The sequence below is a fragment of the Monodelphis domestica genome, chromosome 1, assembly GCF_027887165.1.
Source record: "Monodelphis domestica isolate mMonDom1 chromosome 1, mMonDom1.pri, whole genome shotgun sequence".
NCBI lineage: Eukaryota > Metazoa > Chordata > Mammalia > Didelphimorphia > Didelphidae > Monodelphis > Monodelphis domestica.
The window spans coordinates 201,708,079-201,725,518 of NC_077227.1; the positions used below are offsets into that span (position 1 = coordinate 201,708,079).

Consider the following 17,440-nt stretch of genomic DNA (forward strand, 5'->3'; position numbering starts at 1 on the left):
TAGCCCTTGTATAGCTTGTTTATACATAGTTCTTCACATATTCTCTCCCCCATTATACTGTGAGCTCTTGGAGAAGGGTTGTCTTTTGCCCTTCTTTGAATTCCCATAACTTAGAACAGTGCCTGGTACCTAGTGGGTGGTGAATGTTGACTGAGTGACTGGCTATCTGTAAAAGCAGACATATGGGGGGCAGCTGGGTAGCTCAGTGGATTGAGAGCCAGACCTAGAGATGGGAGGTCCTAGGTTCAAATCTGGCCTCAGCCACTTCCCAGCTGTGTGACCCTGGGCAAGTCACTTGACCCCCATTGCCTAGCCCTTACCACTCTTCTGCCTTGGAGCCAATACACAGTATTGACTCCAAGACAGAAGGTAAGGGTTTAAAAAAAAAAAAAGCAGACATATGGAGGAAAAAAAATTATGGAACTATGAAAAATGCCCTAGAGCAGTCAAGTTTCCAAAGCCAAATAAAGACAGATTATATGAGTCAATTGGCATTCAAAAATTATATCTGGGGGAATTTCACTACAATATATTAGTTGGATAATGTGAACTAAATTGAGACTTTTACCCCTTCATAATGCCCAGAATATCCCTGTTTCCCATCTTTCTTTGAAACAAAATTTGCTTTTGGTTTTCTTGTTGATTTGGTTGAACGTAATCAGTAGCTCTAACAGAAGTAGATCCCTGAGTGGGAGATTAATTTGAGAAAACTCTTATCTTGAGGATGCACCCAAAACAAGAATAATCTGAGTTGTGCTCTTCATTCTAAGTGATATGTTAGTTTATGATTAGGATAGGTTCATACATAAGTTCCCTTGATACTTTCAGAAGAGTTTCCATGGTGACAGAATTCATTGGCCCTTCTTTTTTTTTACTGGAATCGTAGTCACACTAAATAATTTTCCATGATGCTTCTTTGTTCAAGTTAATTTTAATTTTCCTAGTTTCACCAAAACTGTAACCATGATCACAGATTTAGAATCAACCTCAGGAGCCATTTACTCCAATCCTCCCCATTTTGAAAAGTAGGGAAGAGCATCTTATGAAAGGTAAGTGACTTACTCAAGGTCATGCAGGTAGTAGGGTTCAGAGACAGGATTTGAATTCAGGTCTTCTGTTTTAAGAACTAGCCTTCTTCCCACTACATCATTGATTTCAGCTATTCTTGAAATAGGAGTACTAAGCGGTTTTTCATATTACCCTCTAAACAATCTCACATGGCTATTAAAATCTTTTGTTTTCCTTAGACTGTAGCATATTTTAAAACTTTCTTTTCTATTCATTTATAAATATTTAATGAGTATCTTTTATGTGTAAGTCATTATGATCCACCAAATGACTATAAAATGAAGGGTTTTTTTTTAAGGGAAAGTTCAAACAAATCATAAAGGACAAGTTCATTTGTCTATTGTGACATGTGTTGAATTTCTGTGTATGCTGTATTCTGGCCTATTCCCTAAGCATACCACCTCTATTTCACTGAAGAACCTCTTTTATAATGCAAACACACTTGGGAGAGGTCATTTCCTTTTCAAATAGAGAAGAATTAAGTCATGAAATTCTTATAATGAAAGAATGACTACTGTCCCTAGGCGTGCCTGGGATCCATTCATCATCTCTGTCCCCCTCGGCCCCCAAACAAGCCATAGCTCCCTTTCCCCCATCTATAGAATTTTCTCCCATTCAGTGTAATCTCTTAGGGGGCAGCTAGGTGGGACAGTGGATTAAAAGCCAGGATTAGAGACCTGAGGGCCTGTTTTCAACAGACACTTCCTAATTGTGTGATCCTGGGCAAGTCACTTAACCCCCATTAAAAACATTTGTTGAGAAGCACTAGGAGTCAGAATATTAGGATTTTGTTTTACTTAGATCTCGAGATATTTTAAAACTTCCTTTTCCATTCATTCAACAGCCCTTGCAGCTTTTCTGCCTTGGAACCAATACACTGTATTGATTCTAAAATGATAGGTAAAGGTTAAAAAAAATAGAATGTGATCTCCTCGAGGTCAGGGTCTAGCTTGCAATCCTCAAAAGCTTAGTGCATAGCAAGTGTTTAATAAATTTTTTTCTTATTTTTTAATTAAAAAAATTTTTTTTTTCAATCAAAATTCTGGCTTCTTGGGCTGCTAGATGGCCCAGTGGATACCCCAGACCTGGAATCAGGAGGATTTGGGTTCAGATCTGGCCTCAGACACTTCCTAGACATATGATCCTGGACAAATCATTTAACCCCATTTGCCTTGCCCTTGTCCTTCTGTCTTAGAGTTGTTACTGGGACAGAAAGGGTTTGGTTTTTTTTTTTTTTTAATCTACCCTCTCTCCTCCCACTTATCTCCCCATTCCCAATAGGAATGAACAAGAAAGGAAAAACAAAATACTTGTTACAAATATATATTTGATCCTATCCAAAAATATTTTTCTCCGCCGGTGCTCCGTCAGCAGGTGGGCGGAATCAGGGAATCCCGGTTGGTCCTAGCCTTGGGGATCACAGCTCCCAAGGTGAATAAAAAGCCTTTGATTCATTATCAGCCCGCAGCCTTTCCATTCCCTCTGGGGACTTGAAGAGCCCGCTAGCTCCGGAATGTTTGAAGAGGGAGAATTTCTATTTAGATGGCCTCTAGTCTTTTCCGACTCTTACCCTGGAAATTGATGCCCCACCTACCAACTTGACTGAACCCGGCTCTCTCCTCAGTTCCTGGTAGACATTGCTTCGCTCATCCTCCCAATTACTTATTATATTTCTTTTTGTTTGCATGGAGTGTGGAATTAGATTAATCCTGAGTCTCCAGGATATAAAGAGCAGGGGAGGCTCGCAATAAGATTAGATTAAAGCTGGCTTTCTCGACGTCTCATATTTATTGATCTATCCCCAGAATATCAAACGAAAAGCGGTCTACTGAACTGGAGACAGGAAGGAGAACGCCATGGACGCTGCCTTTGGCAGCTAAGTGGGGCATTAGATAGATCAATGGTGCTAGAGTTTGGCTTCAGATATTTACTGGCTATATGACCCTGGGAAAGTCACTAAACCTCTTTCTGCCTCAGTTTCCTCAGCTACAAAATGGGGATAATAGGAGCATTTCGCTCAGAGGTTGGTTAGGAAAATCAAATGAGATAATATTTATAAAGTGACTGGTGTGTTTGCTGATGTTTAGTTACTTAGTCATGTCTGACTCTTTATGACCTCTTTTGGGGGTTTTTCTTGGCAAGCATAGTGAAATGGTTTGCCATTTCCATCTCTAGCTCATTTTACAGAGAAGGAACTGAGGCAAACAGGTTTAAGTGACTTGCCTAGGGTCACATATTCAAATTTGAACTCAGGTCTTCCTAAGTCCAGCTGTAGAGTAGGCACTTAATAAATGCTTATTTCCTTCCTTCTTTTTTTTTCTTTCCTGCCTTGGATTTTTTTTAACCCTTACCCTCTGTCAGTTTTAAGACAGAAGAGCAGTAAAAGCTAGGCAATTGAGGTTAAGTGACTTACCCAGGATCACACAGCTAGGAAGTATTCAAGGTCATATTTGAACACAGATCTTCCCTACTCCAGATCTGGCTCTCTTTTCCAGTGTGCCACTTAGCTATCCCCTGCCCTGGATCTTGTTTATTTGTTTTGTTTTGTTTTTTAATTCCATCTATCTTAAATTTGATACTAAGTATCAGTTCCAAGGCAAAAGAATGGTAAGGACTAGAAAGTCAGGATAAGTGACTTGCCCAGAGTCACCCAGAGACAAATTTGAGTCCTCCCATCTCCAGGCCTGTCTATCTATCTGCCATTGCCTTGGATCTTAACACAGATACAAATTCCAATTTTAGCCTCATCTATATACATATATATGTATTTCTTTAGCCTCATATATTCTGATCCTCTCATTAGTTCACATGTATTCTGGCTACAGAATTCTGCTGAAAACACAGCAGATTAGGTATTGCAAAAAAAATCAATCGAGTTTAATAAATGTTAGGGACAAACCGCCTTAGTAGAGAGTCCTTTACGATGCATGTTAATACTCTGGGTGGGAAACAATGTTGATTAAGTCATGTTTTTCTCCCTTCAGAATGGAGCTCAGAACTCTCAGAGAGGTCTTAGTTCTGATGCTGAATGGTTGCTGGGAATCTGTCGCCCAGCACCTTTTTACAAACAATCTAGGTCAGCGAGGGCTGAGAACAGAGGAAAAGCATTAGCCAATTCTAGATTCCAATTTCACTAGATTTCATTATCAAATCTAGATAATTAGTCCACTATTTTCTTTTCTCAGTAATCTATTCTAAATCTTTATCTCTGAACTCAGAAATCAATGCACTTTATTATGCTGTGATTTTATAATGATATTAAATCATGCTAATGTATACTTAGGATATGGCAGACAGGTTTACCAACAAATCGGGATTATAGGATTCATCTCTAGATTGGGTTTTCAAGATGCTCCTGTCAAACCCCATCTCATTTTATAGCTCCAACTCATTTCAGCTTTACTTACAAGCACGCTTACATATACCAGGTACTCAGCTATGTCACTGAGATGCAAAGACAAAAAAAAAACAGGACTACCCTTGCCCTCAGGAGGGTTATACTCTCTTGGACAAAAATAACATGTATGTAACTAAGTAGATAGAAAGTATATTTGGTGGAGATCTGAAAAGACCTCACATAGGAGGGATGCTTTAAGCTAATCTTTGAAAGAACCAGAAATTCCAAGAGGGAAAGTTTTCTAAATATGACACCCAATCCATATAAAGGCACAGAAATCGAATGTTTAATGTCATGTATGAGGATCAGGAAGTTCCTCCATTTGACCAAAATGTAGCATTTATGAGGGGGAATATTGGTAATTTTAGAAAGATAAATTGAAGTCAGACTGTGAAGGACTCTCCAAACCCAACAATAGAGTTGGCATTTTATCCTTGAAAAAAATAGAAAGAGAGGGACATAGCCATGCCTATCCATTAAGAATTGGCAATTGTGTGGAGGAAGGATTTGAGAGAAGACAGAATGGAGGCTGGAAAATCATTTAGGAAGCCATTTCCCTGATCCAGCTAAGAGGTGAAAAAGGTTCAAATTAAAGTGGTGGCCATGTGGATGGAGAAGGAAATTTCCTCCAAGGAAGTGAAATGATTTGCACCAGCCAGTCAAAATCAGTATTCACATGTAGAGTTTCTAATTCCAATTCCCATGCTCTTTCCATTATGTCACACCATGTCCCTTTGATCACAGAAAGCTGGGACTGAGTTGATAATTTCATTTTTCTCCCTCTCCCAATGAGATGATGCAGAAACCCTACCAAGAGAACAACATTAGAAAGTGTGAAAAATGATGCTTATTAATGTTCTCTGGTCATGTAGCTTTAGAAGAAATTGTCACTCCTTTCGACTAAAGAATAGGGTTTTGGTCATTCAAGTATCCTGGCTGAGTTTAACTTATTTATTTGGTGATTCATAGAGCACTCTACAACTGAACTATTCAAGGGTCATAATTATCAATGTTAGTCATTATTCTGGCAAAACCAAAAAGTGCCATTTTATAGCAATATTTGACTAGCAACATGTAAAGTTATACTAGCTTTTTAGAGTTAGAGTAAGAGCAGGGGTACTAAACCTGGGGTCCATGAACTTCTTTTTTTCCATTAATAACTATATTTAAAACATAATGCCATTTTATGAAATTTAAAGTTTTGCTTTGTTTCCCTGATCATTTGTTTACAAAAAAAATTATTTTTTAACCCACAGCATTTAAAATGTAAATCTTCCAGGTACTGAGTAGCAACATATATCTCAGTATAAACTGATCTTTTTTCTTTTCAACTTCAAAATATGTAGTCTTATTTTGGTAAGATTCTATCATAGAAAATGTATTTGAGTATCTTTAAAGTAGTGATATTGAAAAAACAGCTGAAGAGATTTTTATTTATACTAAAGCTCTTGTTGAAATATACCTCTTCAGGTATTTTGGGGCAAGGCTCTTTGAGGTATTTACTATCTGAATTTAGAGAAAGTTTTAGGGTCCCATTAAGGGCAATAAACAATGGATTCAATGGAATTGTCAGTAGATTTTACTTGAATGATAGTGAATGTGGAACAATTTAAAGCAATTGTTATAATGAAATAAAAGTAGTGGTGATGAGTGGAAGCAGAAAAAATACAACTTTTAAATGAAAAGCAAAAAAAAAACCTAAACCCTGTATTTGAATAAAATTGTCTTCTCAGATCCTATGCCTTTTATTTTACAAACTTAAAAACTGTATTTCAAAAAAGGGCCTATCTGTAAGCTCTACTAGACTGAAAAAGGGCTGTGTGACACATATATACACAAAATAAGTTAGGAAACGGTTAAGAATATCTAATATAAAGGAAGACAGAGGCTCTCCACCACCCCAACCCCAATCCTTTTCTTTCCCTTCCCTTGCTCAGTATTCCATCCAATAAAGTCAAATCTAAAACAATTCTTGCCCATATTTATACCATTTATTAGAAGTTTCTAAGTGTTCATTTTTAAATTTTTTTATAATTCTCTGTGTTAAGAAATATTACAAAGAAATTCTACTGCAATGCTACATAAATGATCATAGAAAATTATAACTCCACAGTGACACCAGTCAATAGATGCGCAGAAAGAAAACAGAAGAAACCCATACAACTCTTCTTGAGTTTATAAATGGCTGTTTATATTTTTTATTAAAATGTTAGTCTTTAAGTCATAGAAATTCACTCTGCATTGATCTGTCAGAAGCCATCCATTTGCTTCAGAAATATCTAAGAAATATGCCCTGCCTCAGCAGACTTTATAATGTCCATATATTTGTTCAAAACAACACAGAAGTGTCCATGTTTGGAAAACTTGTGTAAACGAGGCAAAACTTCCCACTTGTTTTTGTTTTAAATAAAAGTTGTCATGACTGCGTGTTTTTGAAAGCTACACTGTAAGGAACACATTAAATACACTGGCAAAAAGTTATAGATGGAGGGTCTGTCATGCACAGAGGGAGTAGCAGTATAAACCTCGAGAGAGTATTTAACAGTCGCTATTTGTGCTTTAGGTCAACCACACCAGGGGTGACACAACACACAAGGAGAGGTAACTAAGGAATATTACCTGCAACCAAATAAAGGTTTTTACCATGATGGTAAAGAATAGGGGTCTTACAAAATGTAATAACTGGAAACTTACACTTAAAATACATATGAAGATACAATTAATTGAAGGAAAGATGGGAGGGAACCCCAAGGAGGGTCTGGATCCCCACTGAAGAGCAGGTGGGATTCTCTGATCAGAAAAGGGAAGGCAGGAGAACCCAATAAATTTAGAATCTAGGCACAGGGTGTGTGCAAGGATGGAGATTTAACTTGGTGCTCCCATGTACAAGAACAAGAATGAGCTCACTTCCCTTACCTTCAGCAAGAGTCTAGAGGCCTAGGATAGTGGAGATTTGGTTGCCTCTTTTTTCAGGTAAATTTGATTTCATTGGTACAAGTCATTAGAAGAGGTGTCCTTCTTCCAGGAACTTCCTGGAGACTCACACTAGAAATTCATCTGAGAGAAGCAAACTTTGGAAACAGGTGCTTCAGCTTCTCATTCATTTCAGATTAATTTTCCAAAGAATCTGGCTTACAGGGAGTTGGGCAAAAATAGTCATATGATTTCCAAAAGAAATGTGTTCTATGTTAAAAAAAATTAAAGAGAGAACCCATTTACATCTCTTTAATGTACTTTTAAAAACCCTTAATAATTAAATAAAAAAATAAAAAATAAATAAAAACCCCCTTAACTTTCTGTCTCAATAACAACTCTAAGAACTCTAAGACAGAAGGGTAAGGGCTAGGTAAACAGGGTTAAGCGACTTGCCCAGGGTCATACAGCTAGAAAATACCTGAGTTCAGATTTGAATCCAAGTCTCCCCAACTCCAGACCCTGGGCTTTATCCACTGTGCTACCTACCTGCCCCTCTTTAACACACTTTTACTCTTACTGGTTTTCATCTGGCACAGTTCACTTAGTAGGGTAAGAAAAAGAAAAAGGGTGGGGCAGCTGGGTGAGATTGAGAGCCAGGCCTAGAGATGGGAGGTCCTGGGTTTGAATTTGACCTCAGACACTTCCCAGCTGTGTGACCTTGGGCAAGTCACTTAATCCCCATTGCTTAGCCCTTACCACTCTTCTGCCTTAGAAACAATACACATCATTGATTCCAAGAAGGAAAGTAAGGGTTTTTATGAAAGAAAGAAAGAAAGAAAGAAAGAAAGAAAGAAAGAAAGAAAGAAAGAAAGAAAGAAAGAAAGAAAGAAAGAAAGAAAGAAAGAAAGAAAGAAAGAAAGAAAGAAAGAAAGAAAGAGAAGGAAGAAAAGAAAGAAAAGAAAAGAAAAGAAAAGAAAAGAAAAGAAAAGAAAAGAAAAGAAAAGAAAAGAAAAGAAAAGAAAAGAAAAGAAAAGAAAAGAAAAGAAAAGAAAAGAAAAACTAATGTCTTGGGCACTTTTCCTTTCTTCTCAGTCTCTCTTGGTCCCTAGCTCTGAAGTTTTGTAATGTACCTCTGGATTACTGATAAAGAATACACCTGAGATTAGCACAGTAGTAAAAGGAACTCTCAGATGAGGAGACTCCTTCTTCTCAAAACCAGTTGGCAAGTTCTCTTCCTCTTATAGTCTTAGTAAATTACCTAGAACACTGAAAGATTGTGATTTGCCCAGAGAGAGCCCACCAGAACTGATGTCAGAGGAAGGACTTGAACTCAGGTCTTACTGGTTCTCAGAACAGCTCTTTGGTCCCAGCTGCCTCTTAGTTACTGATGCTCCAACAAAAGGTAGAGATGGGAGAGAATAGGTGGGTAGCCTGAAACATCTTACAGTTCCGTATCTTCTCTCTGGTACTGACTGTGTAGCCTAAAGGAGAGTTCCGTGAAACTTAAGCTCTAGGTGGTAAACCTTTCCCCCAACCAGAAATGGTGAGTACTTGATTTTCCATATGTGTAAGACTGGGAAGGATTCTAAATCCCTTCCTTAGAGCACAGTGTTAGTACCAAAGAATCATTGCGAGCTGTCATTTAGAATGGTTTAGCTTCCTAGGAAGAAAAGGGACTAGAAAACATTAAAACAAAAACAACAAAAAAGAGAGGCTTAACAGTTGAAATCGGCTCTTCTTGAGGGAATGAAACAATTGGTCCTGGCTCTATTATGCACAGGTGTCTTGGGCTTCCTTCAGACAGCTGGTGGCTTCGGCTGGGTTTCCGTAGGTCTCAACCTCCCAGGGGAAAATGGTGGAGAGGACGAGAAGTCCCGGGGACGTGAATATGGAGGGAAGGGAAGGTTGTAGTTTCCACAAAGTAGAATGTGAACTTTACCGTTAACACTGGGGACACAGAGACATAGATAAAAAAATAAGAATACTTTGATATATGTTTCCCTTTCCCATCTCTGTACGTGGCACACGCGCTCACACACACACACACACACACACACACACACACACACACACACACACACACAGCCCCTAAGAGATGGCGACGCCGATCCATGGGATCGCACAATACGGCCAAGCTCAAGAAGGCTCCAGCCCTTGCTAAGAATCCACTTTGGGAAAGATGCTGACTTTGTTGTTCCTACTCATCTTCCGCTCCACCTTCCCCGGCTTAGTCAACTTGGTCTGGATCAGTTCCTCGGGAGTGTTCCCCAGGGGAGGAAGCAACCTTTTCTTGCTGTTTCGGTTCTCTGAGAGCCACTGGGGAGGCAGCTCAAAAGGTCCAAAGCCAAACTGCAGGGAATATTTTTCAGGAGCCGCCTCGACCTCGGCAGCCATTGCCAGCACTCCGTGACCCAGAGAATCTACTGTGCCTGGCGGTGCGGGCAGAGAGGCACTGTGTAGCTCTTGCTCTGCCTCCAGGCGGTCGGCAGGGATTTCCTTCACCTGGTAGTCACTGGAGCTAATGGACTTGATCTCATTCTCCTCCTCATCCTCTGTGGCCTTGAAGATCTGCTGCTGCCCAATATGGAACATCTCCAGGAGCTGGCTACCCGAGCGCACGCTGGGTTCCAGGGCCCCGTCGGGGACCCCGCTTCCAGAGCTCACCACATTGCGGCGACTATATCGGCGGTGAAGTTGCACCAAGGTTCCCATCAAGCACTTGCGGACAGATTTGTTTACAGTCAGGAAGAGAACGGGATTGGCCAGGAGAGACACTTTGGGCAGCCAGATGGCAGTGAGCAGCAGGAAGACTGACGTATCGGAGACATTGAGCACAGCCCTGTAGACGACCAAGGTGGCGTAGGGCACGCTGCAGAAGATGAATATAGTCACCATGGACAGCAGCATGGCGTGCAGCTCAGCCTCCCTCTGGGAAGCATAGGGGATGGAGATGGTGTTCTGGGGCGTCCGGAGGGCTGCGATGATCACCTTCTTCTTCTGGCTGGCACTCAAGGCCCGGCGAATGAGAATCATGAAGAGGAAGACCATGGCCACGGGCAAGATGACAGTGGTGACGTTATAGATCAGGACATACAACAGATGACCCAGGTTATAGTTCCAGGCATCCGTGCAGGTGGACATGGCATAAATGTCAGCTACGTTGGTCACGGCAAACACAGGAATGCTAGCCACCACTGCATGGGCCCAGATGTATATCACCAGCTCACGGGACTTGGCATCAGAGATTTTTCTCTCTAATGGGTATAGGACTGAGTAGTATCTGTAAGATAGACAAGAACAAAATACAACGTTTTACAATGAGAGAAATACTTTAAATTAGCTAATTACTGGGGCAGCTTAGTGGCTCAGTGGATTAAGGGCCATGCCTGGAGTTAAGAAGCCCTGGGTTCAAAGCTGGTCTCAGACACTTCCTTGCTGTGTGACCCTGAGCAAGTCTCTTAACCCCCACTGCCGAGGCCTTTCTGCCCTTCTACCTTGGGACCAATACTCAGTATTGATTAGAAGAGAGAAGGTATGGGTTTAAAAGAAATTATTTGATTACTAGTACATGGTAGAAAGAGGACCCATGGTGAAAAGTATTGGGTTAACCCTTCCATTCATAGCACAGAGGAAGCTTAAAGCATCGTCTGAAGTATTAAGGCTTTTGCTGCACAATTCTAGAAATATCACTAGCCAAATACAGAAGGCTAAATGAATGAAACTATTCTATAGTCCTAATTACATAATTTTGAGCCTGGAAAGAATTATTTCAACCTACAGAAGAGGTAACAAAGGTTAAGCAATTTGTCCAAGGTCAATTCCACAAGCTTGTCTTTGGTACTTCTAAAACTCTTCCATGATAGAAACACAGAAGAAAAACAACTGCTTGATCACATGGTTTGATGGGGATATGATGGGGGATGTTGACTCTAAATGATCACCCTAGTGCAAATATCAATAATATGGAAATAGGTCTGGATCAGTGACACATGTAAAACCCAATGGAATTGCTTATTGGCTATGGGAGGGGGGTGGGAGGAGGGAAGGGAAAGAACATGAATCATGTAACCATGGAAAAAACTTCTAAATTAATTAATTAAATACAATTTTCCAAATTAAAAAATAAAATTATAAATAAATAAAACTCTTCCATGTACTTTATTAAGATTAGTCGCAGAGAAAGTTGGGAAGACAAGTGCCTTCAATATCTGAAGGATTGTCCTAGAGAGCCTTAGAGCAATAAGTAGAAAAGATAAGAAGAAAAATGTTGAATTTATGCCAAGAAAATCTTCCTAACAATTAGAACAATCTCAAAGTGGAATGGGGTGTTTTGGGAGGTATTGGGTCCTTACCATTCCCAATCCCCATTAGAAGTTTTTGAGTAAAAGCTAGATGACCAGTTGGCAGTGACATTGTAGTTGGTTTCCTTTTTAGGCAAGGGGTTGGCCTACATGCCCCTGAGGTCCCTTTCAACTCTAAAATGCTATGATTTGAACAATAGGAAAAGAATTTCAATTTATATGAAGTTATATAAAGCTCTATCATCTATGGCATGAACACCCACCCAAAGCATCTCTTTGATGTGAGAGTAAGCATTCTCCCTTGAAGATATATTTATTTTTCAATTTGAAAATAAAAGACAATTTTCAAAAATTTAACTTGGAAGCCTCTTGAATGTAAACTTATGATACTGTCTACTTGCAGATGTCACAGCTACTAAAACAAACATGTCTCTACTTCCACTCAAACTACACTCCCACACAGTTACTTCTGTGCTAAATATGATTAGATTCAAAATTGATCTGAAAAGAGCCCAGAATGAAGGATGGACTCTGGTCAGGCACTTCCACAAAGTCAATTCAGCAAGTAAAATCAGTGCCAACTCAATAGTCACTTTTATAATGTTGGTCAATCAATATCCCTAACAGCAATTAAGTGATTTTAACTGCCTGCAAATTAGATTTGTACCAAAATCAGATTGGAGAGAAGCTGGGGCTTCTGGTGGTAGTTTATCCTTTCAAAAGAGGGAAAAATACTAATGATAATTAAGGCTATAGAAATTTATAACCCCCTTAGTATACTCTAGGGTGACCATCTGTTGGAGTTTCATGAAACTGGTTGGGGAATTATGGAATTTTTCAGATCATTGAACCACTTCTGTCTAAAAGCTATAGTCCCAAGTAATCAGAGGTCACTTAGGATAATAGATTTGGAACTGGAAAGGTATTTTAAGGTCATCTAATCCAACTCCTTCATTTTCTAGCTCAAAATCTGTGATTATACCCCAACTTCTTTCATGGATGCAGTATGATAAAATGGATAGAGTATTGGACTTGAAAGAAAACTTGAATTCAAATCTCATCTTATATACCATGTTTGTATTGTGTGACCCTGGACAAGATACTTAACCTCTGTTTGTCTCCATTTCATCAACTGTAAAATGGAGATAGTACTAGCACCTACCTCTCAGGTTTGTTCTGAGGATCTATAAATCACTTAGCATAGTGCCTGGCACAAAGTAGGTATTTAATAAATGGTTTAATTTAATAATTTAATAAATGGTTATTTTCTTTCCTCCCTTCCATATGGAATGCTAGTAATAATAATAAAGAACAAGTTTTCTTGTTTAGATTCAAGGGGCAGATGTGGACCCTACAAAAGTAATCTATTCCTGCTCTATTGTAATCATCCTTCAGTATTTCAGGGGATTTATGATTTCATTGATGTGGACACTACCTCCAATGAAGTAATACATTAGAACAATTCATCCATGCCTTCTCATACTATGTAATTCTTGTCTATGTCCTCCCATAAAATACTCTTCAGAGGATTCACTCAAACATGCTGACGAACCATCTTTTAGGACTAGATAATAAATAAATACTAACACAATAAGCTATCTATTATTCCTAGCTCTTACTTTGTGACAGAGTCACCTCTCATTCCAATCATGTATATGTAAAATTAAGTGTATATGTATATATGTGTGTATATGCTTGATGACATCTTTTATATTTTTAAATATATAATTCAACTACAGCCTTTTTATACTCACTATGAATCCCCTTCATTACCCTTTAGGTGGATATTCCTTTGATTGTTTTGATATTGTACTATTCCAGGGTTCATTGCCATATAGCTTCATCAAAATAAGAATGGTATTAAAAAGATAGCTTTTTGTTTTAAGAAGAAAGTTGAGATCACTGAAAGTATTGTGTAATTTCTTGGATACAATCCAACCTATTTTCTTCCTCCAGTTGATTTCTTAGTGCAGTTCATTGACTGAAGAAACTGCTCAAGATATATGTACTGATGAACCAGCTCTATGGAGTTTTCATGTAATTTCATATCACAGTAGATGGTATAGGCATTTTTTGTCCACTCGATTTTTCCTGTGTGAGTGTTTAGGCTAAATTCCTTTAAGTGAGTACCATTAAAAGAAGTCATGTCATTGAAGGAGCTCTGGAATGTTCCAGGACCTGCCATACCATGACATTCACAAATAGAAGCATTTAGAGGACTCTGGAAAACGCAGAGAATCAATTTTTCATATAGACTCTGCACTGAATTTCTCCTAAGACAGAGGAAACACAATGACAAATATGTTCAGTGAGCATATGTATTCCTATTTTTGTGTCTTTCTTGATATTACTAACCAGAGGTCAAATTAAAATGAAGTTTGTTGTATCTATCAAGGAATCTTATATGATTCATTGGATCCACAAGAATCATTTTGTTATAGGAAATTTTTAATGTTCTACTGAATCAAATGCTTTTTTTATATCAACAAACAATAGATCTTGGATCCTCTTCACCCTTTCTTATCAATGTATCACTAAAAAGATAGGGTTCACTGCAGAATATCATTTGTGAAAGCCATTCCCCTTCCCATATTTTCATCAAAGAACTTTTGATTCATGTGCAAATTTTTCTTATAAGTAATTTTTCTAGAGATGTGAAAATACAACTAAGGATTGATAGTTTTTGAAATCTTCTTAATTGTCTTTTTTTCTTGCACTTATGTCTGGGATATTTTCCATTCATTCTATATCTTTCCTTCTTGCAGAGACCTTGAGAACTGATCCTTCAATGGCTTCAAAATTTCATTGTCTCTAGAACTGAACATCCTCTGTGTAAAATTGATCTAATCCAGATGTTTTTCCTGTCTTTCCCCTCTTCACATTTCTAATTCCTCATGCAGCTCTATAAGATCTATTAAGTTAGAATCCAAACATGGGTGGGCACCTCAGTATCAGTGGTAAAGAAAACATTTTTAGAAATTACAGATATTTAACCGTTTTTCATGTTTGTCACTCTTTTCCTAAATTGGACTTGAATGTTCATGGAAAGGTATGACTAAGTTAAGTCTCATGCTAAACTGTTTATAAACTAATTTTCCCCTCTTCTACTGCTACTCTCTATTTTCAGATTATATTACTTATAATCTTGCCTCATCCTCTTCTATAATATTATAAAAATTAGTTTTTGTCTTAATCTTGCATTGCTTGACTGTCGTATAATTCCTCTTCATAAAAAGATAAAGTGTTTGCTATTCAAACTGGTTTCTAGGGTTTTTTGCCTCTTCCTTGCTTTAAATCAGTTAAATTTATATAGGAAGGAGATTATAATAATGTTAATGTCTGCTCCTTTATCCAATTTCCATTGGGACAGGGCATCAATATATAATTTAAATAGATTGTTTTAATTGCATATTATAACATCTTATGTTTATCGTTCCTCCTAATTCTTTGTTGCTTTCTTAGAAATCCTTTATTAGCAGTAATTATATCATCAGCAAATATTTCTTTTTTTCAGTTACATGTAGAAACAATTTTTGACAATCATTTTCTAACATTTTAGGATTCAGATCTTCTCTTTCTTCCTTCCTCCTATTCCCTGAGATGTTAAATAGTGCCATATAGGTTTTACCAGTTCAGCAAACACTTCTAAAACCCATTCACCTGGACCGAGTCTGGTTGTCACATGGGCTAGATTTTTATAACATAACATAATATTCATGATATTATCATTAAGAATCTCGAGTTCCCAAAAATATGGAATAAGATACCTATTTCTTCAGTAAAAAAAATGGGTCAACAACATCTGTGGGTGACTTCTGACAATGCATTTTAGCATCAAGTCACACACATTATCTGGTTGAAAGAGCTCCCATTTAGGAAACACCAAAGGCTCATGAATCTTATTATCCACTATCTCATTCGACTCCCACAATGATTTTTTGTAGATACCATCATTATCTCCATTTTGTTCAGAAGGAAATAGATTCACTTCCATTTACAACCACACTCCAAGTTCTCAAAGAAGTTCTTTCTATCAGTTTTATGCAGATTATTTTCTGGTTTAAAACAAAAAAAAATTCTATTTAATTAATAGTGCTTAGCATAGTACACAGCCCATGTTGTTCAGTCATTTCAGTCATGTGTAACTCTATTACTCTATTTTGGAGTTTTCTTTTGTTCTTTTTTTAAAAAAACCTTTACCTTCCATCTTAGAATCAATACTATGTAGGCAGAAGAGCAAGAAGGACTAAGCAATGGAGGTTAAGGGATTTGCCCAGGGTTACACAGTTAGTCCGCTTAGCCACCTAGCTACTCCCACCTCCCATTTCAGGGTTTTCTTAGCCAAGACTCTGGAGTGGTTTGCTATTTCTTTCCCCAACTCAATTTATAGATAAGGAAACTAAAGTAAGCAGGGTTAAATAACTTGCCCCGGGTCATACAGGTAGCAAATATTTGAGAGTAGATTTGAATTCATGGAGATGAGTCTTCCTGATTCCCAGTCCAGTGCTCTATCCATTGCACCACCCAGCTACCCTGCATGGCTCATAGTAGGCAATTAATAAATTCTTGTTCACTTACTGACCAAAAGAATAGTAAGACAAATAAAAAAGAGAATTATCCATTTTCCACAGGGATACACTGAGGCTTAGAAACACTACCTCTCAACCCAGCTTATAAATGTTAGAGATGGAAATTAAACCCTTGACTCCTAATTCCCATTCCATTCCTCTTTCCTCTCCTTCTAACTGAAAAATCTAAGGAAAGGGGCAGCTTTGTGGTATAGTAGATAAAAGTGCTAGGGTTGGAATCAGAAAAACCTGCATTCAAATCCAGCTTCATCCATTTACTAGCTATGTGACTTTGGGCAAGTAACTTAACCCTGCTTGCCTTAAAAAAAAAAGTTAATGAAAGGGGAGAAGGAGCAATATTTATATTGTATAAGCCCTAAAAAAAAGAGGAAATACAGAGGAAACTAGAATCATTTTACTCGAACCAACTAAATGTGGAATCATTTTGTGACTTCATTAGAAATGTTTTCATATTTATAGTAAATCAACCCATTTACACAGTTATAAAGTCAGATGAGCCACTAACTACAAACAGCAGTGCAAATACCACTATTTCCAGCTAAGTTGCCATTCTAGCATCATGGCACAGCAAGCACCAATTCATCTTAATGATGTAATCCACCCAAGTCTCTTATGTGTGTCTGTGTGTCTGTGTGTGTGTGTGTGTGTGAGCATGCATTTCCCTTGCCCAACAATAAACAAATAGATTATGCTGCAACAAATGCTTAAGATGCTCAGTATTCCTGACAGGTGGTTGACTGAAAAGCACTATGGGAAATGCTACACTAACAGTCACATTTAGTCTTAGGCTGCTGATTTTTTTCTTTAATAATTAAAAAATAAATAAACAGAAAAAAGGCCACAATTAATCTACCTTACCTGTCCAAAGCAATGACAGGAAAGCTGAGGATGGTCACGGAACAGAACACTTTGTGTAAGAACTTCACCACCTTGCAAAAGAGCATGGTGTAACTCCACCAACAGCAGTGGGCACTAGCGCTGAGGACGATGTCAAAAGGCACGCACACCAGACTTGCACAGATCCCCGAGCAGGCCAGGTTTTTAATGAACCTGTTGGTGACAGATTTGAACACAGTTGTGCGGCAGGTCGACCACAACACCATGAAGTTTCCTGGCCAGATATCAAAAACATAAAGCAATTAAGTAAAGAAAACAGATTAAGAAAAAAA

At 38.2% G+C, this 17,440-nt stretch overlaps 1 protein-coding gene across 1 annotated transcript in view; it reads right to left on the reverse strand.

Moving 5' to 3' along the window:
• Nucleotides 1–6,634: 6,634 nt before the first annotated feature.
• GPR176 (G protein-coupled receptor 176) overlaps nt 6,635–17,440 on the reverse strand; it is a 156,204-nt gene continuing 145,398 nt past the window's right edge. The window contains exons 2-3 of the mRNA XM_001380920.4: nt 17,130–17,382; nt 6,635–10,661 (exon numbers count right to left, since the gene is read on the reverse strand). Coding sequence (XP_001380957.2) covers nt 9,539–10,661; nt 17,130–17,382 — 1,376 coding nt within the window. The 3' untranslated portion in view covers nt 6,635–9,538. The remainder of the gene's footprint in view (nt 10,662–17,129; nt 17,383–17,440) is intronic.